General features: G+C 43.3%; 2 protein-coding genes and 1 long non-coding RNA gene across 9 annotated transcripts in view; 2 read left to right on the top strand and 1 right to left on the bottom strand.

Annotated features, from left to right (window-relative positions):
* The window catches only part of LOC129828058 (phosphatidylcholine:ceramide cholinephosphotransferase 1-like), a 52,497-nt gene extending 50,216 nt beyond the window's left edge, over positions 1 to 2,281 (top strand). For all 4 annotated transcript variants that reach the window (XM_055889482.1, XM_055889465.1, XM_055889472.1 and 1 more), the window contains exons 4-6: positions 134 to 287; positions 482 to 648; positions 789 to 2,281. In XM_055889482.1, coding sequence (XP_055745457.1) covers positions 134 to 287; positions 482 to 648; positions 789 to 968 — 501 coding nt within the window. In that variant the 3' untranslated portion in view covers positions 969 to 2,281. The remainder of the gene's footprint in view (positions 1 to 133; positions 288 to 481; positions 649 to 788) is intronic.
* A 4,373-nt stretch (positions 2,282 to 6,654) lies between these two features.
* Positions 6,655 to 11,429, top strand: LOC129828691 (uncharacterized). 2 transcript variants are annotated; one of them, XR_008755287.1, is made up of 4 exons: positions 6,655 to 8,418; positions 8,580 to 8,717; positions 9,112 to 10,005; positions 10,848 to 11,429. It is a non-coding gene; the product is annotated as an uncharacterized LOC129828691 (long non-coding RNA). The 2 variants fall into 2 exon arrangements; XR_008755275.1 differs by having other exon boundaries at positions 8,580 to 10,005.
* Positions 11,430 to 11,478: 49 nt separating this feature from the next.
* On the bottom strand, positions 11,479 to 22,406 carry LOC129827895 (APOBEC1 complementation factor-like). 3 transcript variants are annotated; one of them, XM_055889209.1, is made up of 12 exons: positions 22,297 to 22,406; positions 18,850 to 18,993; positions 18,210 to 18,344; positions 17,990 to 18,120; positions 17,531 to 17,769; positions 17,154 to 17,318; positions 16,939 to 17,036; positions 16,302 to 16,581; positions 15,467 to 15,678; positions 14,985 to 15,121; positions 14,492 to 14,628; positions 11,479 to 14,223 (listed from the first exon to the last, which is right to left on the bottom strand). In XM_055889209.1, exons 2-12 carry the CDS (start codon positions 18,946 to 18,948, stop codon positions 14,072 to 14,074), a joined length of 1,785 nt encoding a protein of 594 aa, XP_055745184.1. In that variant the 5' UTR covers positions 18,949 to 18,993; positions 22,297 to 22,406; the 3' UTR covers positions 11,479 to 14,071. The 3 variants fall into 3 exon arrangements, with proteins under 3 accessions (XP_055745184.1, XP_055745359.1, XP_055745266.1); XM_055889384.1 differs by having other exon boundaries at positions 15,467 to 15,654; XM_055889291.1 differs by lacking the exon at positions 22,297 to 22,406 and adding an exon at positions 22,090 to 22,277.
* Between the last annotated feature and the right edge of the window lie 1,928 nt (positions 22,407 to 24,334).

The following is a 24,334-nucleotide window of genomic DNA, read 5'->3' as shown; positions in this document are numbered from 1 at the left end:
ACACATCCCCTTTCACAGACACAAATGTTGTTTCTGTATTATTGTTGAATAAGTCTGATTTTGCGTTTTTCTGCCTTTCTGGAGCACACTAACTTGACATACTTGTGGTGTTTTATTTTTTATTCTGTTGTAGCTGTTTGGTGACTGGGAGTCCCAAATGCGGCGAGTCATGAAGATGATTGCAGGAGGAGGCCTCACCATCACTGGCTCGCACCACATGTGTGGGGACTACCTTTACAGTGGCCACACAGTCATGCTGACACTCAGCTATCTCTTCATTAAAGAATGTAAGTAGGCTACACAACACTACGGCGTAGCCTCTCATAGTGAAAGCCTGTGACGTCTGTGATGTTTGTTTTTGGAGTGGAGGAGACACTCGGTGGTAAACTGTACGAGCTGTTGGAGTTGATGTATGCCTGTTGAGAGAACATGAATCTGATTGGTCACATTGACTTCAAGGTATTTTCTGTGTTTCTCGCAGACTCTCCAAAACGGTTCTGGTGGTACCATTTGATCTGCTGGCTGCTCTGTGCTGTAGGCCTCTTCTGCATTCTCTTGGCTCATGACCACTACTCCATAGATGTGGTGGTGGCTTACTTCATCACCACACGCCTATTCTGGTGGTACCACACAATGGCCAACCAACAAGTAAGTCTATATTTGGTCACACTTACAGGGTAATTACATTGGTTATTCCACTGGTAATAGACTAGTATTACTTGCATGTTCAACGTGTATCAACAGTTAAGGCATGGTGTTGTTCATGAACATTTTAATTTGTTTCTCAGGCGCTGAAGGAATCATCGCAGAGCAACTTTTTCTCAAGGGTGTGGTGGTACCGATTTTTCCAGTACCTGGAACAGAATGTCACCGGCATCGTCCCTCGGAACTACCGGATGCCGCTGTCATGGCCACCGGCCCAATGGAGTCAAGTGAAGTACAGCCGTATTGACACACAGTGCCCGTGACAGCGGGAAGTGACCCCCCCCCCCCAGGAGGACATGATGGTGGGTCTCTTAACAACACTCTTTAAAGTGCCACAACTAATCACAAGAAGATGCCCTATCTATTGAACTCTGATGCTGTTCCATCTCCCTTTAACTTTCTCCTGTAACATACGCTCCAGTCCAACTGGCTAGTACTGTGACAACCATCGTTTCAGCCAAAACGTTTCACATTGGAAAACAATCAGTCTATCCTCTCGAGGCTACTCTGAAAGTAATGGTTTCCAGTGGGTGGATCGCAAGCATTTCAAAAGTGGGTCCAGATCTATTTCAGCTCGCAACAGGAAATCTATAGTTAAAGGCTAATATCTCCCTCTGTAACCGGTTACTGACATTTTATTGAATAAACATGTTTGTCACAGCGATTGGGCTGTTCCAAAAGTTTGGTGTTATCATGCTCAGATGTTTTACCAAGTTTTGGTTCAAAATAGCTTTGAGGACTGACCTGTCTTGAAGCAGGAGGCGTTTTTTGTAGTGACTTACATTTTTGTAGTTGTCTAAAATAAGCTTGGCCAAGGTGTAAACTATTTTCTAAGCATGTAACAGGTTTATTATTCAAATTAATGCTTTAGATTTTTACAGTTAGGAGACTAGAGCAAAAAGGAGATAATAAATTAGTAACAATATTCCTCAGTGCCTTTCTTGTTGTGATTGTACAGTAAGTGTATCAGTGTCCTCATTAATGTTGACTTGAATGACCGTTTTTAAAGTGCTACATCAGTATTTCCACTTGAACAGATAGGAGGGTGCTTAAATGAACCTGACGCTGATCACCGATTACAGCATAGACAGTTGAGCAATTATGACTCCATAACATTTTCTCCCTGTTTCTGAATGTAAGGAATCATGTAATTCTTTTAATCATATCAGTGTCTTTCCAAGGCAGTCATGTTTGCTTAAAAAAAATAAAATCCTCAATAATTTCTTATTTTCCATTAATTTATTTATTACATTGATAATTTCTTGTGTTTTTACTTGGGATATTGGATTCCCATGTCATTTCTTGCCTATTATGCCAAATAGCTGCATTGTTTGGGCTGTCCTTTGACCCAAATGTTAGGTCAGTGTGATGGAGAGAGGTTAAAAGCAAGGTTTTATTAAGTGGTCCTGACAATTTCTCAGCTTACTGATGATGACTGACCCAAATGCCCCTCTCCTCAACTTATATGTATACCTCAGAAGTGTCGCCTTAACCACCCAATGAGAAGAGCTGATTATGGTGTAACCATGGAAGAAATGAATCCAAAAGGAAATAAATAATATTTAGCACACCTTAATCTGTCCTTCTTTTGTTTTATTAATGCACTGGAGAAGTGATCTTTCTGTACACAATTTGGTCATGTGTCTAATAAAATTTCACTCTGTAATCCACCTGTCAGAAGTTTGGACACACCTTCTCATTCCAGAGTTTTTCTTTATTTTTACATTTTCTACATTGTAGAATAATAGTGACGACATCAACTATGAAATAACACATGGAATCATGTAGTAACCAAAAAAGTGTTAAACTAATCAAATCTATTTTTATTGAGGTTTTTTAGATTCTTCAAAGTAGCTACCCTTTGTCTTGACAGCTTTGCACAGTCTTGAAATTCTCTCAACCAGCTTCGTGAGGTAGTCATTTCAAGTAACAGATGTGCCTTGTTAAATTGTGGAATTTCTTTCCTTATTGCGTTTGAGATAATCAGTTGTGTTGTGACAAGGTAGGGTTGGTATACAGAAGATGGTCTTTTACCAAATAGGGCTTAGTTCATATTATGGCAAAATAATATAAAATAAGCAAAGAGAAACAAACGTCCATTACTTTAAGACATGAAGGTCAGTCGATGCCGAACACTTCATGAACTTTTTAAAAGTTTCTTCAAGTGCAGTCGCAAAATCCATCAAGCGCTATGATGAAACTGGCTCTCATGAGGACCTCAGGAAAGGAAGACCCAGAGTCACCTCTGCTGCAGATGATAAGCTCTAGAGTTCACTTCACCTCAGATTGCTGCCAAAATAAATGTTTTAGAGTTCAAGTAACACACATCTCAACATCAACTGTTCAAAGGAGACCGCGTGAATCAGGCTTTCATGGTTGAATTGCTGCAAGGAAACCCCTATTAAAAGACACCAATAAGAAGAAGAGACTTGCTTGGGCCTAGAGACATTAGCAATAGACATTTGACCGACGGAAATCTGTTCTTTTTGATCTGATGAGTCGAAATGTGAGAATTTTTGGGGTTCCAACCGCTGTGTCTTTGTGAGACGCAGAGTAGGTGAACGAAGGATCTCTGCATGTGGGGTTCCCATCATGAAGCATGGAGGAGGTTTGGAGTGCTTTGCTGGTGACGGTCTGATTTATTTAGAATTCAAGGCACGCTTAACCAGCATGGCTACCACAGCATTCTGCAGCGTTACGCCATCACATCGGGTTGCACTTAATCCCACTATCAGTTGTTTTTCAAAAGGACAATGACCAACTCACTTCCAGGCTGTGTAAGGGCTATTTGACTGAGAAGGAGAGTGATGGAGTGCTGCATCAGATGACCTGGCCTCCACAATCAGCTGACCTCAACCCAATTGAGATGGTTTGGGATGAGTTGGATCGCAGAGCGAAGGAAAAGCAGCCATCAAGTGCTCACCATATGTTGGAACTCCTTCAAGACTGTTGGAAAAGCATTCCAGGTGAAGCTGGTTGAGAGAATACCAAGAGTGTGCAAAGCTGTCATCAAGGCAAAGGGTGGCTATTTGAAGATGCTCAAATATAATATATTTTGATTTGTTTAACACTTTTTTGTTTACTACATAATTCTATGTGTGTTATTTCATAGTTTTGACATTTTCACTAGTCTTCTACAATGTAGAAAATAGAAAAAATAAAGAAAAACCCTTGAATGAGTAGGTGTTCTGAAACTTTTGACCGGTAGTGGAAGTATTCACACCCCAAATTGAGATTTGGTGCATCCAATTTCCTTTCAACATCCTTGATGTCAATACAACTTGATTGGTGTCCACCTGTGGCCAATTCAATTGTTTGGACATGATATAGAAAGAATCACACCTGTCTATATAAGGTCCCACAGTTGACACTGCATGTCAGCGCAGAAACTATAGCATGAAGTACAAGGAACTGTCCGTAGATCTCTAAGATACAATTGTGATGAGGCATATATTTGGGGAAGAGTATAAAACAATTTCTTGAGTGTTGAAAGTTTCCAAAAGCATAGTGGACTCCATCTTTGGGAAATTAAAAAAATATGGAACTGCCCAGACTGCCTAGAGCTGGCCATCCGACCAAACTGAGCAACTGGGCAAAAAATGACCTTGATCAGGGAGGTGACCAAGAACCCAATGACCACTCGGACAGAACTTGGCTGAGATCGGAGAAACTGCCTGAAGGACAAGTCTCTGAAGCACTTCACCAATCTGGGCTTTTTGGGAGAATGGCCAGATGGAAGCCACTCTTTAGAAAAAGGCAAATGACAGCACGCCTGGAGTTTGCAAAAAGGCATGTGAAAGACTCAGCGCATAAGTCAAAATATTCTGTGGTCTGAGATAAAAATGAAACTCTTTGGCCTTAATGCAAAGCGCTATGTCTGGAGAAAACCAGTCACAGCTCATCACCCGTCTAACCATCTCTACCATGAAGCATGGTAGTGGCAGCATCATGCTATCGGGATGCTTTTCAGCAGAATGGACTGGGAGACTAGTAAGGATAGAGGAAACAATGAATGGAGCCAAATACAGGCAAATCCTTAATGAGAACCTTCTTCAGAGTGCCAACGACCTTAGACTGGGGTGAAGATATCAGTTCTAACAGGACAATGACCCCAAGCATACAGCCAAAGCAACGCTGGAACGGCTTCCGAACAAGAATGTGAAAGTCCTTGAGTGGCCCAGCCAAAGCCCAGACTTGAATCCCATTGAAAATCTGTGGAAGACATGAAGTTTGCTGTTCACCACTGCTCCCCATATAACTTAACAGAGCTTTGACAAAATAAATCTGAATGGGAGAAATTCCCAAATCCAGATGTGCAATACCCAAGACAATTCAAAGCTGTAATCGCCGCCAAAGGTGCTTCTACAAAGTATTGAATCACGTGTTTAAATACTTATGTAAACTTGATATTCCATATGCAATACATTTTCTAAAATGTCTAAACATGTTTTCACTGTCATTATGGGGTATATATTCAATACCTTTTGAATTCAGGCTGTAACACAATATGTGGAATACTTTAAGTGGTTTGAATACTTTCTGAAAGCACTATGTCATTCTGTACCATACTTAAGCAATAAGGCACGGGGGGTGTGGTATAGGGCCAATATACCACGGCTAAGGGCTGTTCTTAGGCACTACGCAACGCCGGGGTATATTGGTCATATACCACGAACCCTTGTGCCTTATTGCTATTATAAACTGGTTACCAATGTAATTAGAGTAGTACAAATAAATGTTTTGTCAGACCTGTGGTATATGGTCTGATATACCACGGCTGTCAGCCAATCAGCATTCATGGCTCGAACCATCCAGGTTATAATAGAAATGATTCTGCTTTTGACTGTTGCTATCTTGAAATGTCATTGAATATTAGACAGAGTGTGAGCTAGGTGAAGTATTCACTCAGCTGATACTGATCCTTCACCATTTGATTGTGTCCATGCAAAAGCATAATGTAGCATTATCTCATTTAATTACCTCAAGCAGGGCTCCCTTGTCAAAGAGACCCTGGTCTCAATTGGGACTCCCTGCTTAAACAAAGGTTAAATATATATCTTTTCAAATAAGCGTTTATGTTTTTCAAGAACCAGCTCTTTCTTCTATTTGCTGTAATTGGCTAATACAGCTTATTTCAAATCAAATCAAATACACATATTTAGCAGATGTCATTGCGGGTGTAGCGAAATGCTTGTGTGCATCAGTCAAGGTTTAAGCTGAATGACTTGCATTCATGAAGCACTTCTCACATGCCCAGGAAGTGCTTTTATTAACAATATTAACACCATGTTGGTTACGCGTAGCGTTGTGCCATGGCTCGGAAGAAGACTGTGTGCTGTGCTCTGAGCACACTGGAGGTCACCCTCGGGGTTCTGTTTGTGGTCATAACCTCATAACCTCAGTATCTGTGGGGTTAATCTCAGTCATGGCTATTCACTGGAAAGACAGATCACGTAAGAGTTTATCTATGTTTGTCTCATTTTGCTCGTGGGTAACTTTGTAGTTTTCTTAGTGTGAGATAGCAGGGGTTTGTCACGGGGTTCATTTACGAGTAACGTTCCTTCACACATGACGGCCAAGAATAAAATCTTCATTCAGTTTATTTATAATAGTCTAATTCATAAAAACGGGTTTATTTTTGATAGTGTTAACAACCGATGTGTAATATTGTTTTTGACTTCAGAGGAACCAGTGCCTACGGTCAGTCCTACAACAGGACCACAGGAAACAGCCCATTATCAGTTTGAAAACTTCACCCTGGCACGTTTTCAAAAAAATGGCAAGTGTCACAGTAGCTGATGTTTTTCTCAATACATTGCAGTCAATGGGAAAAGATGAGTGTCACAGAGTTGATGTGATTGAAATAGAAGTGAGAGAGAGATGGGGGGGAGAGAGGGAGGGGAGAGAGAGGGGACGAGAGAGGGAGAGGGTGAAGGAGGGAGAGCGAGAGGAGAGAGATGAGAGGAGGTCGAGGGAGGGAAAGAAGGAGCGAGAGAGAATGGAGGAGGAAGGAGAGAAGGTGTAGAGTGATGGCAGGATGGAGAGGGTGAAAGAACGGGGAGAGAAGATAATGAGGGGGTGTAAAGAGGAGGTTAGGGTGAGAAGAGACAGACATGAGATAAACGACAAAAACGTCAACCTTGTGACACTCATCGTTTCCCATTGACTGCAATGTATCAAGAAAAACGTCCGATAATGTGACATTTTACCTTTTTTTGCGAGAAACGTGCCAGGATGACGTTTTCCTATGATATTATGTTGGGTGAGCAGAGCAGACTGAACCAGACCCCCTGGAGATGTCCCCCTGGTGAGTGGCAATCGTCTGTCAGCACTCCAAAAGACCATTTTCCCTGCAGCGCTCCCTGGACTCTCCCAACTCACACTAGTGTTGGTGCATCGCTGACCTACAAACCACAACCACTAGTTGCCTCCTCTATTCCTGTTTGCTGTGTGTGTATGACTGTTTGGTGTGTGTGACTGTTTGGTGTGTGTGTGTGTGACTGTTTGGTGTGTGTGTCTGTTTGGTGTGTCTGTTTGGTGTGTGTGTGTGTGTGTGTCTCCGGTGTGTGTGTCTGTTTGGGGTGTGTGTGTGTGTGTGTGTGTGTGTGTGTGTGTGTGTGTGTGTGTGTACCTGTGTGTCTGTTTGGTTTGTGTGTGTGTGTGTGTGTGTGTACCTGTGTGTCTGTTTGGTTTGTGTGTCTGTTCGGTTTGTGATAATAAAGTGTGGATTGTATTTGTAATTTATTTTATTTAACCTTTATTTAACTAGGCAAGTCAATTAAGAACAAATTCTTATTTACAATGACGGCCTACCCCGGCCAAACCCGGACGACGCTGGGCCAATTGTGCGCCACCCTATGGGACTCCCAATCACAGCCGGTTGTGATACAGCCTGTCTCTTGCTGGTCATTTACGTTCTCTAACCGGGACGCCGGGACAGTTGCATCCATATCTAAAGCACCACCTTTATCAAAGTCCACCACCACATGGTGGCGCTCTTTTTCAGATACTGTGTCTTGTTCCAGGGGGCCGTATGTGTGACACTGTGTCTTGTTCCAGGGGTCGTATGTGTGACACTGTGTCTTGTTCTAGGGGGCCGTATGTGTGACACTGTGTCTTGTTCTAGGGGGCCATATGTGTGACACTGTGTCTTGTTCTAGGGGGCCATATGTGTGACACTGTGTCTTGTTCTAGGGGGCCATATGTGTGACACTGTGTCTTGTTCTAGGGGGCCATATGTGTGACACTGTGTCTTGTTCTAGGGGGCCATATGTGTGACACTGTGTCTTGTTCCAGGGGGCCGTATGTGTGACACTGTGTCTTGTTACAGGGGGCCTTATGTGTGACACTGTGTCTTGTTCCAGGGGGCCGTATGTGGCGGCCTTTGCTCTTACCTGGGAGATGCCAGCCCAGACACCAGAGGGTCCTTCTGTGCCAACACTGGACTCCCCTGTGATTGCCGCAACAGCTCCTGTCCTATTGGAGGGACAAAACTATAGGAATACATGGAATACTGTAGCAGACTCCTATGCAAATTCAAAAGTGTACTTTATAGCAGAGTCCATAGCAACAAAAAAATACTGCCTGCACCAACATGTGTACATCACCTCTCTGATGCTTTCCATCAAAAAATGTGTGTTGCGCTGTCCAGCAGGATCTGACATGTTTGACACCACCTGCATCATAGGAGAGAACATTTACAAAAGTGCAAAGGTAAGAAATCTTACCAGTCACTAGGAGTGAGATGCCGATTATAATTCCATGATCTGTGGAACCAGTTACGTGTACAGATGTTTGTTGTCTTCTCCATCAAGACATCATCCACATCTACCATTGTCTTATGCCTGCTGTATTGCTGTGTTTGGCCCCTACAGGATCTGCATGGTAAGGCCAGTCAGGAGGTGTGGGATTCTGTGATTTTGGGATTCTGACCCAGCAGGACCTGTTAACCAGCTCGGGGCCACAGCTTCACCGCAGAAACTATAAACGGAGGAGGAGATCTCAATTTCAAGGTTAGCAACCCTTCTCCGCTTTTCATTGTACTATATTTAGATCATTGTCATGTAGATAACCCCTCTTCAGTGTATTGAATTGTTCAGAAACGGGGGCTTTTTGAGGGTGACCCGTTTTGGCAAGGCATTAGAGATACACTGCTTGGACTTCCCTCCAATGAGACACAGGACTGCCACCACCCCAAACCTGTTTTCTTCAGCACTGGAGAGGTGTGAGCACTGTTCTTTTTCAGCCTTTTTCCATTGTAGCCCCAGCGCAGCCTATCACTTTCCATGGGCTTAAACTGTGGTGTTACCCTAGGGGAGTTGTGTTTCCAAAGCTAGGACTGTGTGTCAGTGTACTGTAACATGATGTCACCATGGAGATGTGACCGTGCTGTTCTCTCTGGCCTAGCTGACCTGGGCCCTCCCGTGTCACACAAACATTGTGGGCGTCCAGATGATCACCACAGGACCTGTGGCCATTGTGGCTATCCCTGGAGAAATGACGTGAGTTTCCGCTACAGTCTGAACGTGTGTGAGTGGTTGAACTTAATAAACCCTCATTTGATTTTCCTTCCAATGCTGTCATGGAAAATGTGATTAAGGAACAGATGTGTTGGACTTGGACTTGAGATGGAATAGGTTGTGACTCGCAGGTCACGCGTTAAGGCGCACATGAAAGTACAATGAAAATCAATGTTGTTTTGAAGAGAACAGACAGGCCGCAGTGTTTGTTTAGCTGACGTGTTGAAGGACATGTTGGTTGAATTCTGTTTACTTTACTCGTGTTTTGTAGCACCATGTCAGGGGAGGCCGTCAAGCACGTGAGAATCAAATATCACACACACACACACACACACACACACACACACACACACACATACATGCACACCCGCTCATTAAGGCAAATATTCTGTTTGCATTTTTTTGGTATTACATTTGAATGTGTTATTCAGATGACCTTTGTTTGTTGATAAGGAACTGGAGGCTCAGGGAACGTTCAGTAATGCAGAGGTGGTCGTTGCTGGCCTGTGTAGCATCTACTCATTACATCACCACCTATGAGGAGTACCAGGTGCGAGAGAAGAAGTGAGATTTGAAGTGGTATCAGATCGCTGCCCCGGATCTGATCGCAAAATGGCTGACAATCACTTATTACGGTTATTTCTCGAAGATCCAGCGCTGCAGAGGAGCATCCACCATCTCTGCATATATCCAGAAGTTTTGAGGCCATTGCAGAGGTGAGGACCACATACTGCACAGTAAACTGGGATGACGTTCGCACAGATGCATCTTGGGAGACAAGGTAGAGTACTTCCTGTTTATTCAACGTCCTCATTTCATATGCGCTGTATATCAGACACAATCCATTTTAGTAGGACGTGATATCCCTTTAATGGCCGCTGTAAATTAATAAATAAACAACTAGCAGCGCCTGGAACTATCTGGTTGGTTTGATTATTTGGCTTATTTAGCATCAGGCCTTATTTCTCAAGGACATCTTATTGATCAAATTGTCAGTGTTTTATAGCTGATTATCACCCCACAGCTTAAAGGTCCAATGCAGCTGTTTCTATCTCAATATCAAATCATTTCTGGGTAACAATTAATTACAGACTTTACTGTGACTGTGTTCAATTAAAATAGTCAAAAAGAAACAAAAAATGCTTCTTAGCAAAGAGCAATTTCTCAAGCAAGAATTTTGCTAGGACCTTCTGGGAGAGGTCTGAGTAGGGGGGGTCTCAATTAATTGAAAGCATAAGACGTATTTTTGAGAGAAGCAGTGGCAGATTGGGCCAGATGGTTGCTAAGGGGTGGTCTTTAGAGCTTGTTTTGCCCAATTTTGGTTAGATATAGCCCTGTAAAATGATGTCAGTATTGGTCTACGGTTAACCTCCATGGTGTGGTCATGGTGAGTGTGTTCTAAAGATCAGAACTTTCCTGTGCCAACAGCCTGATGTCTCTCTGTGTGACAGTAACGAGGTCACAGTCTCTTTGATCAGCTCAGTCAACATCAGCCTGACAACATCCGAGGTAGAGGTGGGGGTGTGAATGGAAGGTGACACTGAGCCCTCATGTCTTTAGTGTTCTTGTCTCTTTTTCTTGTCTTTTCTCTTCTCTCTCTTCTCTCGTCTCCTCTCACAATAGGTTTAACTAGGTAAAGAATGGAGCAGAGAGTAATGTTAGCATTGAGTGGCACATCCTCCTGTCAGCCCAGACGTTCTCCTACCGGATCAGACACTTTGCACACTACAAACAGAGGAAGGGGATCACAGATCCTGTGATTCCAGTGAATGGGGGTGTGTCAGAGCTCTTCAGAGTCTCCAAAAGAACGTATTATTACTATCCGCTGGTCATTGAGTAAGACCAAATAGGGCACATTATAGTGTACACTTCTAGTGACCCACATTTGATGATGTATTAATATTCTCTATTTCAATGCAGTTCAATGTATGTTTAGCATTGAAGCACTAAATAAGACCAGTGCTTCGATACGCAACCGGCCTTTGGGTTGACGGGCAACAAGCCATTGCGCTGAATGGAGGCTGTGCTCAACAGGATGACGGCGGAAATATGTTTTGAATGTAGGGCAGCTTCAGTGCTCTTCCATAGCTCATCTCCCATGGAAATTAAGATAATTTGTTTATGATCAGTTTATTCACGTTTTTTTGTGTGTGTAATTATGTACAGTGCTTATTTTGAATAGAATTAAATGATTTAAATATTGTGGCACACTTCTTAGTTTTATGTAGAAGGAATAAAGGGAAGAAAGCTAGTCTCAAAATGCAATTGGTTCATTTATCACAGGCAATTACAGATCATGAAACGTTAGAATTACCAAGCTGTACTACACGTTGTTTCACAAAAGGGTTCCCATTTCTCCTTACATTTCAGATTGGTATTTATTTCTCTCCTTTTTGATTTTTTTAGATCAATTATTGAGGCACAAAGAATTTGAAATAACCAAAAACAATATAACTATACAAATATTGTCGGATTTCTGGTATAAAAAATAAGTTCGAAGTGCTATACACACTTTAATACTGTCACTTCTTAGGCATTTATGTTTATCAGAGTGTTGTTTTGTACGCTGAGAAGTGTGTTAACACTTCCTATGTCCATGTTCGCAGGCCTAGGTTTGGTGTAAGGCAATAAGAGAAATAAGCTAAATAGAATGACACTGATCTTTGTCAAGATGATTGTCCATAGCTAACACTCCAGACATATTACTCCAATGTAAAACAATACATTTTGACAATAAATATACCATGACTCAAACACTTTTCCATAGACGGCAGTTCAGTTTCACAGCAGCTTGTGGATGGATTTCATTTTCCGCACACTATAACATCAGAAAAGAGAGGGAAACAAATTCTGTGTTTGCATTTGTAAATACTGAGACACAAATAGCACAAAAGAAACCCCTCACTATCAAAAGTGACTGAACCACGCCAGTGTTTTTAGTCTAACAATGTACAACCGTGCAACAGCATCAAAAGGTACTTGCAGCACATTTAGGTAGAAAGTAAAAGTCATCCTTGAAACTAGAAATCCCTGACATTTAAAAACTATATTTCTATAGATGATTTATGAGGAAATCTAAATAAGACTTTTAGGGCTAATTTAATCAACTTAAATGGGGAAACTTCAACTTCTACACTATTGGGTCAAAGGAGACCACTAGTCCGTCACTATGAACCAGCAGCTGTGTCATAAAATAGACAATGAGTATAAAAAAAAGTATTGGCTGTCAAAATAATGATAAAATACATAAGAACCAATCAAAACTATCTCTGACAATTTGCTGACTCTACAACATCCAATTAGGGCCCTCCTCTACAACTAAATAGATCCACACAATCAAATGAAAACACATAATGGATACTACGTACACTGAACAAAAATATAAACGCAACATGCAATAATTTCAAAGATTTTACTAAGTTACAGTTCATATAAGGAAATCAGTCGGTTAATTATGCCCTAATCTATGGATTTCACATGACTGGGAATACAGATATGCATCGGTTTGTCACAGATACCTTTTAAAAAAGTAGGGAGGTGGATCAGAAAACCAGTCAGTATCTTGTGTGACCACCATTAGCCTCATGCAGCACGACTCATCTCCTTCACATAGAGTTGATCAGGCTGTTGATTGTGGCCTGTGGAATGTTGTCCCACTCCTCTTCAATGCCTGTGCGAAGTTGCTGGATATTGGCGGGAACTCGAACACGCTGTCGTACATGTCGATCCAGAGCATCCCAAACATGCTCATTGGGTGACATGTCAGGTGAGTATGCAGGCTATGGAAGAACTGGGACATTTTCAGCCGTGGGATTTGTGTACAGATCCTTGTGACATGGGGCTGTGCATTATCATGCTGAAACATGAGGCGATGGCGGTGGATGAATGGCACGTCAATGGGTCTCAGGATCTCGTCACGGTATCTCTGTGCATTCAAATCGGTATCGATAAAAGGCAATTATGTTCCTTGTCTGTAGCTTATCCCTGCCCATACTATAACCCCACCACCATGGAGCACTCTGTTCACAACATTGACATCAGCAAACCGCTCGCCCACACCACTCCATACACGCTGTCTGCCATCTGCCCGGTACAGATGAAATTGGGATTCATCCCTGAAGAGCACACAGTGTGCCAGTGGCCATCGAAGGTGAGCATTTGCCCACTGAAGTTGGTTACAATGCCAAACTGCAGTCAGGTCAAGACCCTGGTGAGGACGACGAGCACCCAGATGAGCATCCCTGAGACGGTTTCTGAGAATTTGTGCAAAAATTCTTTGGTTGTGCAAACCCACAGTTTCATTAGCTGTCCGGTTGGCTGGTCTCAGAAGATCCCGTAGGTTAAGAAGCCAGATGTGGAGGTCCTGGGCTGGTGTGGTTACACGTGGTCTTCGGTTGCGAGGCCAGTCATACTCTAAAATGACGTTGGAGGTGGCTTAGAGAAGTGAACATTCAGTTCTCTGGCAACAGCTTTGGTGGACATTCCTGCAGTCAGCATGCCAATTGCACGCTCCCTCAAAACTTGAGACATCTGTTTCGCATGACAAAACTGCACATTTTAAAGTGACCTTTTATTGTCCCCAGCACAAGATGCATCTGTGTAATGATCATTTGTTTAATAAGCTTCTTGATATGCCACACCTGTCACGTGGATGGATTATTTTGGCAAAGGAGAAATGCTCACTAACAGGGATGTGAACAATTTGTTTTTGAAATATATGTTTGTTGTGCGTATGAAACATTTCTGGGATCTTTTGCATGTTGCGTTAATATTTTTGTTCAGTGTAGTTTTACATAGTCTGAACTACGAATGAATGCTGGTGAATGAGATGACGTTCCAGGATGGCCCTAGAACACTCCATAACCGTCTCCACGGGTTGCCACGGTGAAGGCGGGATAGCCTTCGTAGGTAGTGTATGCTGCCATGTCCTGGTGCAGGGAGACGGCCTGTTTGAGCTGGGAGGCAGCTACTGAGGCTGAGGTGTTCGCTATTGTGTAAGCTGCAGATCAGGAGACAGGACATGGGTTAGATAGCTATTCAAATTGCATTTCAATTGTTCAAGCTCATATCTTGTCGTTATTGTGGAGTCTGTATGATGTTCAGTTTGAACACGTTTTTTTTTATCACAAACTTTCACTTGCCAGCATATGTAATTCATGAACAGCCTTTGGTTTGTATTTGTAGTGTATACCGTCATGTGGTTCTAAGCAACCTACTCTAGAGAGAGGGTGGTATGATGGTTAGTCTTACGGACATTCACAACATACCTGGGAATGCGGCAACGGCTGCAGCGGAGGCCTCAGCGCCCTCTGTCTGCAGACCCAGGATATTCAGGGCGTGCTCCGCAGCATGAACCTTGGCTTCATCCACAGATGTACACAGCTTGGCTGGGGTGAACGGATGCCTGGAGGGAGGGAGGGAGGAAGGAAGGAAGGGAGAGAGAGAGAAGGTTAGAGGGTTATATTATCCAAGGGATCCTTGGATAGAGGAAGCCGGCAGGTTGACTAGCGGTTAAGAGCGTTGGGCCAGTAACCGAAAGTTGCTGGTTTGAATCCCCAAGCCAAGTAGGTGAAAATCTGCCGGGGTGCCCTTGAGCAAGGCACTTCAACCTAATTGCTTCTGTAAGTCACTGTGGATTAAAGTGTCTGCTAAATGATTGCAATGCTAGAGGAGAAGGTTACAGGGTTATATTATCCTTTGATATAGGAAGCCACTACTGAAACATATTAGATGTGGCTATTAGGTGGCTGTGTTTCTTACACATTTGGATATTGGGTGGACAGAGCCGGAATGGTGACTTTGTAGAGGAACAGTTGGCTTTGGTCAGGTCCGATGGCAGAGTGAAGCTGATAAACTGGCTGCCCCCAGTTGTTCTTCTGACACACATCCTCCAAGATCTGGAAGAAGACATGAAACATCAATAGATGTGTTTTTCTGAAACATTTCAATTATTGTGTCAGCAGAATGCTGAATACCTTATTTACGGCTAATAAGTAATTAAGTGTGTGTGAGCAGAATGCTGAATACCTTATTTACGGCTAATAAGTAATTAAGTGAGTATGTGTTTGTTGTCCCGTCAGTTCTCATTAGGTCTGGATGTGTGTGTGTGTGTGTGTGTGTGTGTGTGTGTGTGTGTGTGTGTGTGTGTGTGTGTGTGTGTGTGTGTGTGTGTGTGTGTGTGTGTGTGTGTGTGTGTGTGTGTGTGTGTGTGTGTCTGTGTGTGTGTGTCTGTGTGTGTGTACCTGTGGTGTGTGTTTGATACCGGGAGGCTTCACGGGGTTCATGGGCGTGAGCTCCATGCCTGGCAGCAGGTCAAAGAGCTTGTCCTCGGGGTGCTTGTCTGTCTTTAGCTGGTAGGTGGCACAGCCTCGGCCTAAACCTGCGTAGGCGAGATATCCGCGACCACCCATCCCGCGTATGCCCGCTGCCCCTACAGGTACATTCATGTAAATTTCTAGGAATGCAAGAAGGCATTATATCGAATCAAATCACCAGAAATCACCTGGGAGGCAATCAATACCTTGTAAAGACTGATCGTAGGTCATCCAGGCAAGCACAGTACAGCGATTCCATTTTTTGACATGTTAAATTTCCCCCCATATCTAACTTGATTGAATGATTGTACTTTCCTACTAGATTGTAATATGCAGCCATGGAGAGCAAATTTTGAATGACAGTCAGGTATCCTAAATCTCTTACTGCTGTAAATAAAGCAGTACAGCATTATACATAGCGCTCAATGCATGAACATAGGTACGCTATCTCTATTAGGAGATCAACTATTAATGAAAGAACATACAGAGTATATCATTGCAAAATGTGGATTTGGCTCCAGACTGAATTAAGTACTTTATAGCTTTCTCTGATTCAAACAAACAAAACAATTTCAGTTGAATCCTGAAACTACTCATTGAGGCTGGTTTGCATTTGGATTTGAATATATCAAGTGATTATAGCAGATACCATAGACCTTATCAGCTACTCAAAGACACAGATTGGTAGATAAATGCCATATATATATATATGTGTCTGTCTCACTGATTAGCTGTGGAGAGGAATCAGAGAGAGGGTACCCACCTCTGACCGAGGGCGTGCGCACCAGGCCACGGCCCCCCACAAGCCCCTTGGCAATGGGGAAGCGGAACTGATTAGGAATAGCAGCATATATCTGGGGAGCGTAGAACACGGGGGCACCCAGGTATGCTGCTGAGGGGTCATACACCTGGCCTAGTGTGTAGGCGTACTCCCCCTGGGGCAGGGCCCCACCGCGGCCACCTGTACCCCGGGTGTAGCGCACGTAGTTGTCCTTATCCACCGGCTTAGCCAGGGTCACCTCCACGGGAGAGCCATCCACCAGCTAGGGGAGAAGTTGACATTTGGATCTATTCCGTGTAGAGGCAGGTTGTGGCTGGATAATGCATTGTTGTATGACATTGCTTGGTTCTGATGGTTTATCGTTCGGCTGGAGCCTGGTAGGGATGAGACTTTGATTCCCACATGAACTGAATGTGCTCAATATGTGCTAACTGTGAGTCACTTAAATAAAAGCATGTGTCACCATGACATTACATGTCCTGGGATAGGCCGGTGAGAGAGAGAGGCCGGTGAGAGAGAGAGAGAGAGAGAGAGAGAGAGAGAGGCCGGTGAGAGAGAGAGTGACCAGTGAGGGAGAGAGGCCGGGGAGAGAGAGAGAGGCCGGTGAGAGAGATTATACCTTTCCATTCAGTGCGTCCATGGTGCTTATCGCGTCCTCTCTCTGGGTGAAATGGACAAAGGCATAGTCTCTGATCTTCTTCACTCTCTCTACAGCACCTGTAGATCATCAGCATACATCTGCTTACTAACCCCATTATAACACAGTCACATACGGAAACTCGTTGTTGAACCCAAACGTGACCCACTATCCGACTGAGCTGTAATTGAACCTGCCTGGTTTGATACTGTTGAACTCCTTCTCGATGGTCTCTTCTGTAGTGGCCAGCATTAAGTTCCTCACGTAGAGAATCTTCACCGTTGCCATGGTGTCCTCGTCCACTTCCACTTCAGGCTCCGCCCAGTCCACGGCGATGGCGTGCCCCCACAGCAGGATCCTCCCTGGGGAAGGAGATCAGGAAGTTCGACACTTCAGCCAATTTGCCCACCCAAACTAAGAAGGTACACGTTTCTTTTCAAAGCCTCAAAGTCATCATGGTCCAGTATGATTTACTGTGTCCTTCCATAGGGGTATGTTACAACGGTGTTGTTTCTTGACTGACTGGGATTCTCAGTACTAAGACTGTTAATAGTATATAATACGGGTTTAGTACCTGGCAGTAGTTTCCTCCTGGCCATGGCTGCAGCGCGGTGACTGTTGTACTCCACAAAGGCAAAGCCCCTGTTCTTGGTCTTGTCCGCAGCACTGGGGTAAACAATCACCTCCAACACCCCATCTGTTACTTTCTTCATTTCCATCAGGATCTCCTCTCTCTTCTTGGATTTGGGGATGCCCCCCACAAACAGACGACAGTTGTCCACACTGGCACACACTCCCAGGAGCCTTCCGTTCCTGGAGAGGAAACAGATTGGATTGAATGGAAAGATTTATTTATTTTTTGTCAACAATGCACACAATGAAATCCAATATTGTTACTGTCGGGTGATGAAGAGAGTGTTGGTCGTCCTGCTTTCAGTTTTGTATGACTCATGCGTATGTTTGTGCCAGCTAACCATTAGGCTACACAGGGCTTTTCCCCCATTTCATTCCATTGTGTCATGTGATTGCTTACCTGATTTCATAGTTATTGAGCTGTTTCATGGCGGTCTTGGCTTCATTTTTGTTGTAAAAGGTAACAAAGGCATATCCTCTATTATTGCCGTTGAAGTCCATCATCATCCGAACCTCAAAGATTTTCCCGAACTGTGAATAGAAAGGGGATACATTTGAAAACCAAGGACACACAATAGGTTACACTTTGGGAACTGATTTAATTGGCAAACCTATCTTACTTTCTCACAGTGGGGGACCAGCTCATCCTCAAAGAGGTCTCTTGGCAGCTTCCCCACAAAGATCTCACTGCCCCTCTCTGGGGGAGGGCCTTCCCAGCCTGGAGGGGGTCCGCCGTACCTCCTCTGACCATTCTCCTGTAGACACAATGGACTGATGGTGAGTAACCAGGGGTTTGTAAGGCGTACAGATGTCCTTTGTAATGCAGGTTTCATTCCGAATGAGAGATTCATATAGAAATCTTCCGGATATCTTTGTTTGGTATGACTTTGTAGTTGTGCACAAATGGCCCAGACAATCCCCATAACAATGCAATATGAGCTGTAGAATCCCCAACCAAATGAATTTGACATGGACCAGACTTCAGCAGTAAGACAGAGCGATCCAGTCATTTGTGTCTTTCACCAGAGGGTGGCGCCCCATTATCAATAATTGTAACGAAGTCCAAGGGAAAGAGCTCACTCGCATGTGAATAGCTTTGAAACTGATGGAGAGACCTCGGATTTTATCAGAGCTCCACTTCTCCACATTACACATAAACTCCATAAGGAAGGATGACTTGTGTGGAGGCCTTATGATAACACTCATAGATTTGGTCATAGATTAGGCGAAAGCCCTACATGCTTTGGATATGGTTCCTACCTGCAGTAATTGGTATCCTGTGCGCTGAATGAGCGCACGCAGCGAGACCTCTTTCTGCATGCCCGTCAGTCCATCCCCAGATTTTTGATTAGATTCCATTGAGAGCGATTGTCAGCAGTAAATCAGCGAAATTAGGGGTGCTCACTGAAATCAAATCACAGTTCAGAACACATCAGAGAGAATATCCTAAACAACCCATAACTGGAGCTCAATGGGTCATCAAATCACACTGTAGCCTTCTTTTGCTACTAATTGAACTTTTTAGGCATAAACTCTTAAACTGGTTCAGAACTTCAGTACTCTATCACGCATGAATGTATTACACATATAGTAAATCAAATGTGCTATGTATTGTCAATTCCTTTTGAGACAGATTTGGTCTCAGAAACACTCCATTACCTTTACAGAATGATCAGGTATGATTTTGGCTGAATGGCACCCCCAGCAGGTACTCAGCTGTTATGCACCATCTTATGATGACGTAGAGCAGGGGTGTCAAACTCATTCCACGGAGGGCCTAGTGTCTGCAGGTTTTTGGTTTTTCCTTTCAATAAAGCACTAGACAACCAGGTGTGGGGAGTTCCTAACTAATTAGTGATGTTAATTCATCAATCAAGTATGAGGGAGGAGCGAAAACCCGCAGACACTCGGCCCCCCGTGGAATGAGTTTGACACCTGTGACGTAGAGAGAAGCGTATTTCATTTAGTTCCAGGTCAAGGACAGCTCTGTAATTATTAACGCAACTCAGCCTAAACAGCAGACAACCACTGAGGCCCCTTTGTCTCAATCTATTCCACCCACCACCACCATACACATCTTCCCCACACTCTCACACTCATATACTGTGACATACTGTATACTGACATACAGGAAGTCCTTAGGCAACAGCTTTGAATAAGGGCCCCTTAATCAATCCTTTGATTCTCAATGGCCAATCACAAGCCACAGCAAGACGCCCAACGCTAGCGAACTATAGTCCACTTCAAGATAATCCCTTTAGTTGGTGAGAGGTTGATTAAATCAGTAGGAAGATACAGTAAACAGGTCACTCTGAGTGTTGCAAGAATTTCCATCCTGATTGAGAGGCCTCTCTTTGTTTCTTTCCACACATATGGATCAAAGAGAAAGAGAGAGGTCCTGCTGGTGATGACAAGGCTCCACTTCTCCAGATCAGAGGGATGGGGAAAGAGGGAGAGAGAGGGGGTCACAGGGTATGTGACGGCCACACAAACCATCTTCAAACGGTCTCAAGTGCCAATCATGACAGAAATTATGTCATACACACACCTTCTTCCCCCAAATATAGTCAAACCAATTTCTCCTTTAAGACAATGAATTCTCGCAACACACACAAGATGGCTTTGTTTTCACTGTTCACTCTCCTCGACGGCTCTCCGGAAGACTTTGTTGAAAATGTCAAGATGCCAGGCAATATAAAAAAAATACTGGAGTTGGCCTGCTCTCAGGTCGAGGACCATCATTCACCACAGTCAAGCCAGAGGGGGCATGGTTTCACACTCTCATTTAAGATTTCAGACTGATATCACAATATCATCAGAAACAATACTGGGACCCAGGTTGCATATTTTCATCTGTGAATTCAATATTAGCTGCCATTATGATACTCTCCAGGCCTGTGTCTAGAGAGATTAGTTATTTCGGCATCATTCACTTGCAGAACATTGGCGTGGGCAGCCAACCATGGCAACACCACTATTCCCTGACCAAAGAAAACACTGAATGAATCTTTACAGTCAAAGACGAGGTATTGGGTTCCATTGCCACTTTGAGCCTATGCAAACACCTGGGGAGGGAAACGGTCTTTAGGTTCTATTTCTGTTCTGGGTGGCTTGGAGAGAAGATGTCATTATGAGGCTCTAGGCCTTGAGTGGATGTACTACTACTACAGGACTCCATTACTCAATTCAATTCCACTCAATTAATTTCAATCCAAGGGGCTTTATTGGAATGGGAAACGTATGTTAACATTGCCAAGCAAGTGAAGTAGATAACATACAAAAGTGAAATAAATAATACTCTCTCTCAATTCAATTTAAGGTCTTTATTGGCATGTGAAACATGTTTACATTGCCAAAGCAATGTGAACTCTCTATCTCTCTTTCTCCCCCCCCCCTCTCTCTCTCTCTCTGTCTGTGTCTGGTGCTCTCTTCACGATAGCCTGGTCACCGTTTGCGTAAACAAGATAACTAGATGGAGCCTTGTCTGGCGGTGATCAGTAGCTGCCTTTTGGAGTTTTGTTGACTGAGGCTAAATACACACATGGCTGAAATGCCACTGTGTTGGCCGTGTTTGCTGCTGGAAAAACAAGTCCAAAAAGATTTATAATGGAAATCATATCAAATAGTTTGGACTTTAATTTCATATTTTGAGTAGTCTCTTAAGTTTACTTGCTTTTATTACTACACTTAGAAAAAGGGTTCCGAAAGGGTTCTTTGGCTGTCCCCATAGGAGAACCCTATTTGGTTCCAGGTATAACCCTTTTTTGTTTCAGGTAGAACCCTTTTTGTTTCCATGTAGAACCTTCTGTGGAAAGGGTTCTACATGGAATCCAAAAGGTTTCTACCTAAAACGAAAAAGGGTTCTTCAAAAGATTATCCTATGGGGACAGCCAAAGAACCCTTTTAGGTTCTAGATACACCCCCCCCCCCCCCCCCCCCAAGAGTGTACTTTTCCCACAGGACTTCAAAGTTCAAAAGGAGCTATAACTCGTTCCATATGTTCATTGGCATCTGACATATATACAAAAAATAACTACTGTTAATCAGTTTGACTTATATGAAACTGTAAGCCAGGGGTGTCAAACTCATTCCACGGAGGGCCTTGTGTCTGCAGGTTTTTGGTCTTTCCTTTCAATAAAGCCCTAGACAACCAGGTGTGGGGAGTTCCTAACTAATTAGTGATGTTAATTCATCAATCAAGTACAAGGGTGGAGCGAAAACCCGCAGACACTCGGCCCTCCGTGGAATGAGTTTGACACCTGTGCTGTAAGCACACGACTGTGAATACTACATGCTGACTTTAATAGAATCAACAATTGCCACATACAAATGCTACAAAATTATAAACTAGTGAACAATATGACTATGTTAAACAGGGCTCTTCCCCGTCAGACATGTCACACATGTGACACCTACAACATCAACACAATTAACAGAAAATGACAACCAACCATCTATATGAAACCATCGAATCATGTCCCCCTCCCTCTAGGTTCTTACCTTGACTGTGTCCTCAGTACCATACAAGTCACCTAACACAACACTTGACCACAGTTGATCAGTTAGGTCAGTCACACGAAAAACATCCCCAGTGAGTTCAATGAGACTCAGCATGCTGGAAGAGAGCAGATCTCCAAAGGGGTGATTTCTTACAAGACTCCAAAGCAGCAGAGAAATAACAAGGAAGAGTTAGTGAGCTAAGCTTACCTGAGCAATTTCAGAGATCACCACCCGGAAGACTCAGTCCTTCATTCTAGTGATTTTGAAACGTGTCACTGGGGTGATTCGGTAATTACATCATATCAAACTCCAAAGGTTCACTGTCCTGGAGCTGCTTTATGAGCCTGCAGGGTTAAACTTTAACCAGCCCTATCTCTCTCTGCCTCCCTGCCTGCAGAGAGAGGAACCTTTTGACCAGGGATAACAAGATCATGGTGCTCTCAGCCAGACACAGACACACTGCTCTGTTAACTAAACAAAGCAATTTACTGTACACTCTCAAGACTTCCACTTTTGAACAATAGTACATCACCGTCTTAACCTTAAACTTTTTACTTAAGAATATGTGTTTTTCGATGTAAGAAATAGGGCCACAATAACATGGGTGTACAGTAAATGAAATGACCGTGTAGTACTCTGGTGACGAGCTATTTATTCAGTTATTATAAACTGGGTGGTTTGAGCCCTGAATGCTGATTGGCTGACAGCTGTGGTATATTGGCCATACACCACAACCCCTCGGGTTTTATTGCTTGTGTCATCCAAAATAATAAGACCAAAGGCATAGTGACCCAGTATCCTCCATTTCTCAGTGATATACCTGAAGGTCAACAAGCCAAAGTCTTTGCTGTTTTGTTTGAGCAGGATAGATTAAAAAAATATGATTTATTGTCACATACATGGGATAGATGCAGTGAAATGTGCTGTTTTTACAGTAGTACAGTTCCCCTGGAGAAAATGAGCTCAAGGGCACATTGACAGATTTGTTACGTTGTTGGTTCAGGTATTCTAACCAGCAACCTTTCGGTTATTGGCCTAGCGTGCTAACCACTCGGCTACCTGCCACCCTTTTATACACTTAGAATACACAGGCAGCCACAGTCTCCCTGCTTGGTACACTTTCACCCTCTCAGGGTTTTCACCAGCTGTTCACATCAACACCACCAATCAGAGCTAACCTCCTAGCTGGGGTGAATCTTTTTTACATTGTTTTACTTAACATGGCAAGTCAGTTAAGAACAAATTCTTATTTACAATGATGGCCTACCTACCTCAGTCAAACCCAGACAACTGGGCCAATTGTGCACCACCCTGTGGGACTCCCAATCACAGCTGGATGTGATGCAGCCTGGATTTGAACCAGGAACTGCAATGACGCCTCTTACGCTGAGGTGCAGTGCCATAGACTGCTGCCCCAATAAGAGGTGTCATGTCACGTAAACCTGGTTTTGGTAAACAATATGTCATTATAAGAGACATATCATTAGTGAGAAACCATATTTGGCTTAAACAAAATAACATTTTATGAAACATTGGCATTGCCTTTAATCTAAGTTTTGCCAATTTCTTTCCATTGGCAGATGTTTAATTTCCACACAAGTAATTGTTTTGTGTTTCACAAGGCTGTGGCTCATGCCATTACTGATGCGGGAAAAAGACATTGTTAATGGCAGTGTTATCCTGTCCACGAGGAAAACACTGGGTGTCACATTGTTTGTCCAGACATCCAGCAGCATGTCTGACAAGTCTTATTGACTCTCTAGCGCCCCTATGTGGTTGAACAGATAATCAGTAGTGAGTGGTGAGTGGTGGTACCTTTACCGGTAGCTCACTTAAACCAAAAAGTGAGAAAGCTGGCCTGAACGTTTCCTTAGCATCACATAATTAATAACATCTGTATCACGTAATAATGAGGCAGCCTTGCGAGAAATTCTGCTCCTTCTGTACATCCCAGATCCCATCTGTCCTTTTGTGTGTCTGAGGTTTTCCACTGCCATTATTATTCTCAGTTACCTCCCCTGGTGCCATGCTCATTCAAACAAAAAAACACCACAAGGGCATCCCTGACCTGGCATTGTTAATTCACTTTGTGTAGTTAGACATCTGACATCCATGAAGGCTGTGTAGCATATCATACACTCAGGAAAACATCAACATTGTGAGATACTACGAATTCCCTATACAGTAATTGTGAATGGATTAAAAGACAAGGCCTTGTATTCCATTTCTGCCTTGTGTGTTTCAA

This window comes from Salvelinus fontinalis, chromosome 1 (genome assembly GCF_029448725.1).
Source record: "Salvelinus fontinalis isolate EN_2023a chromosome 1, ASM2944872v1, whole genome shotgun sequence".
Taxonomy (NCBI): domain Eukaryota; kingdom Metazoa; phylum Chordata; class Actinopteri; order Salmoniformes; family Salmonidae; genus Salvelinus; species Salvelinus fontinalis.
This window is presented reverse-complemented; position numbering and strand designations above follow the sequence as displayed.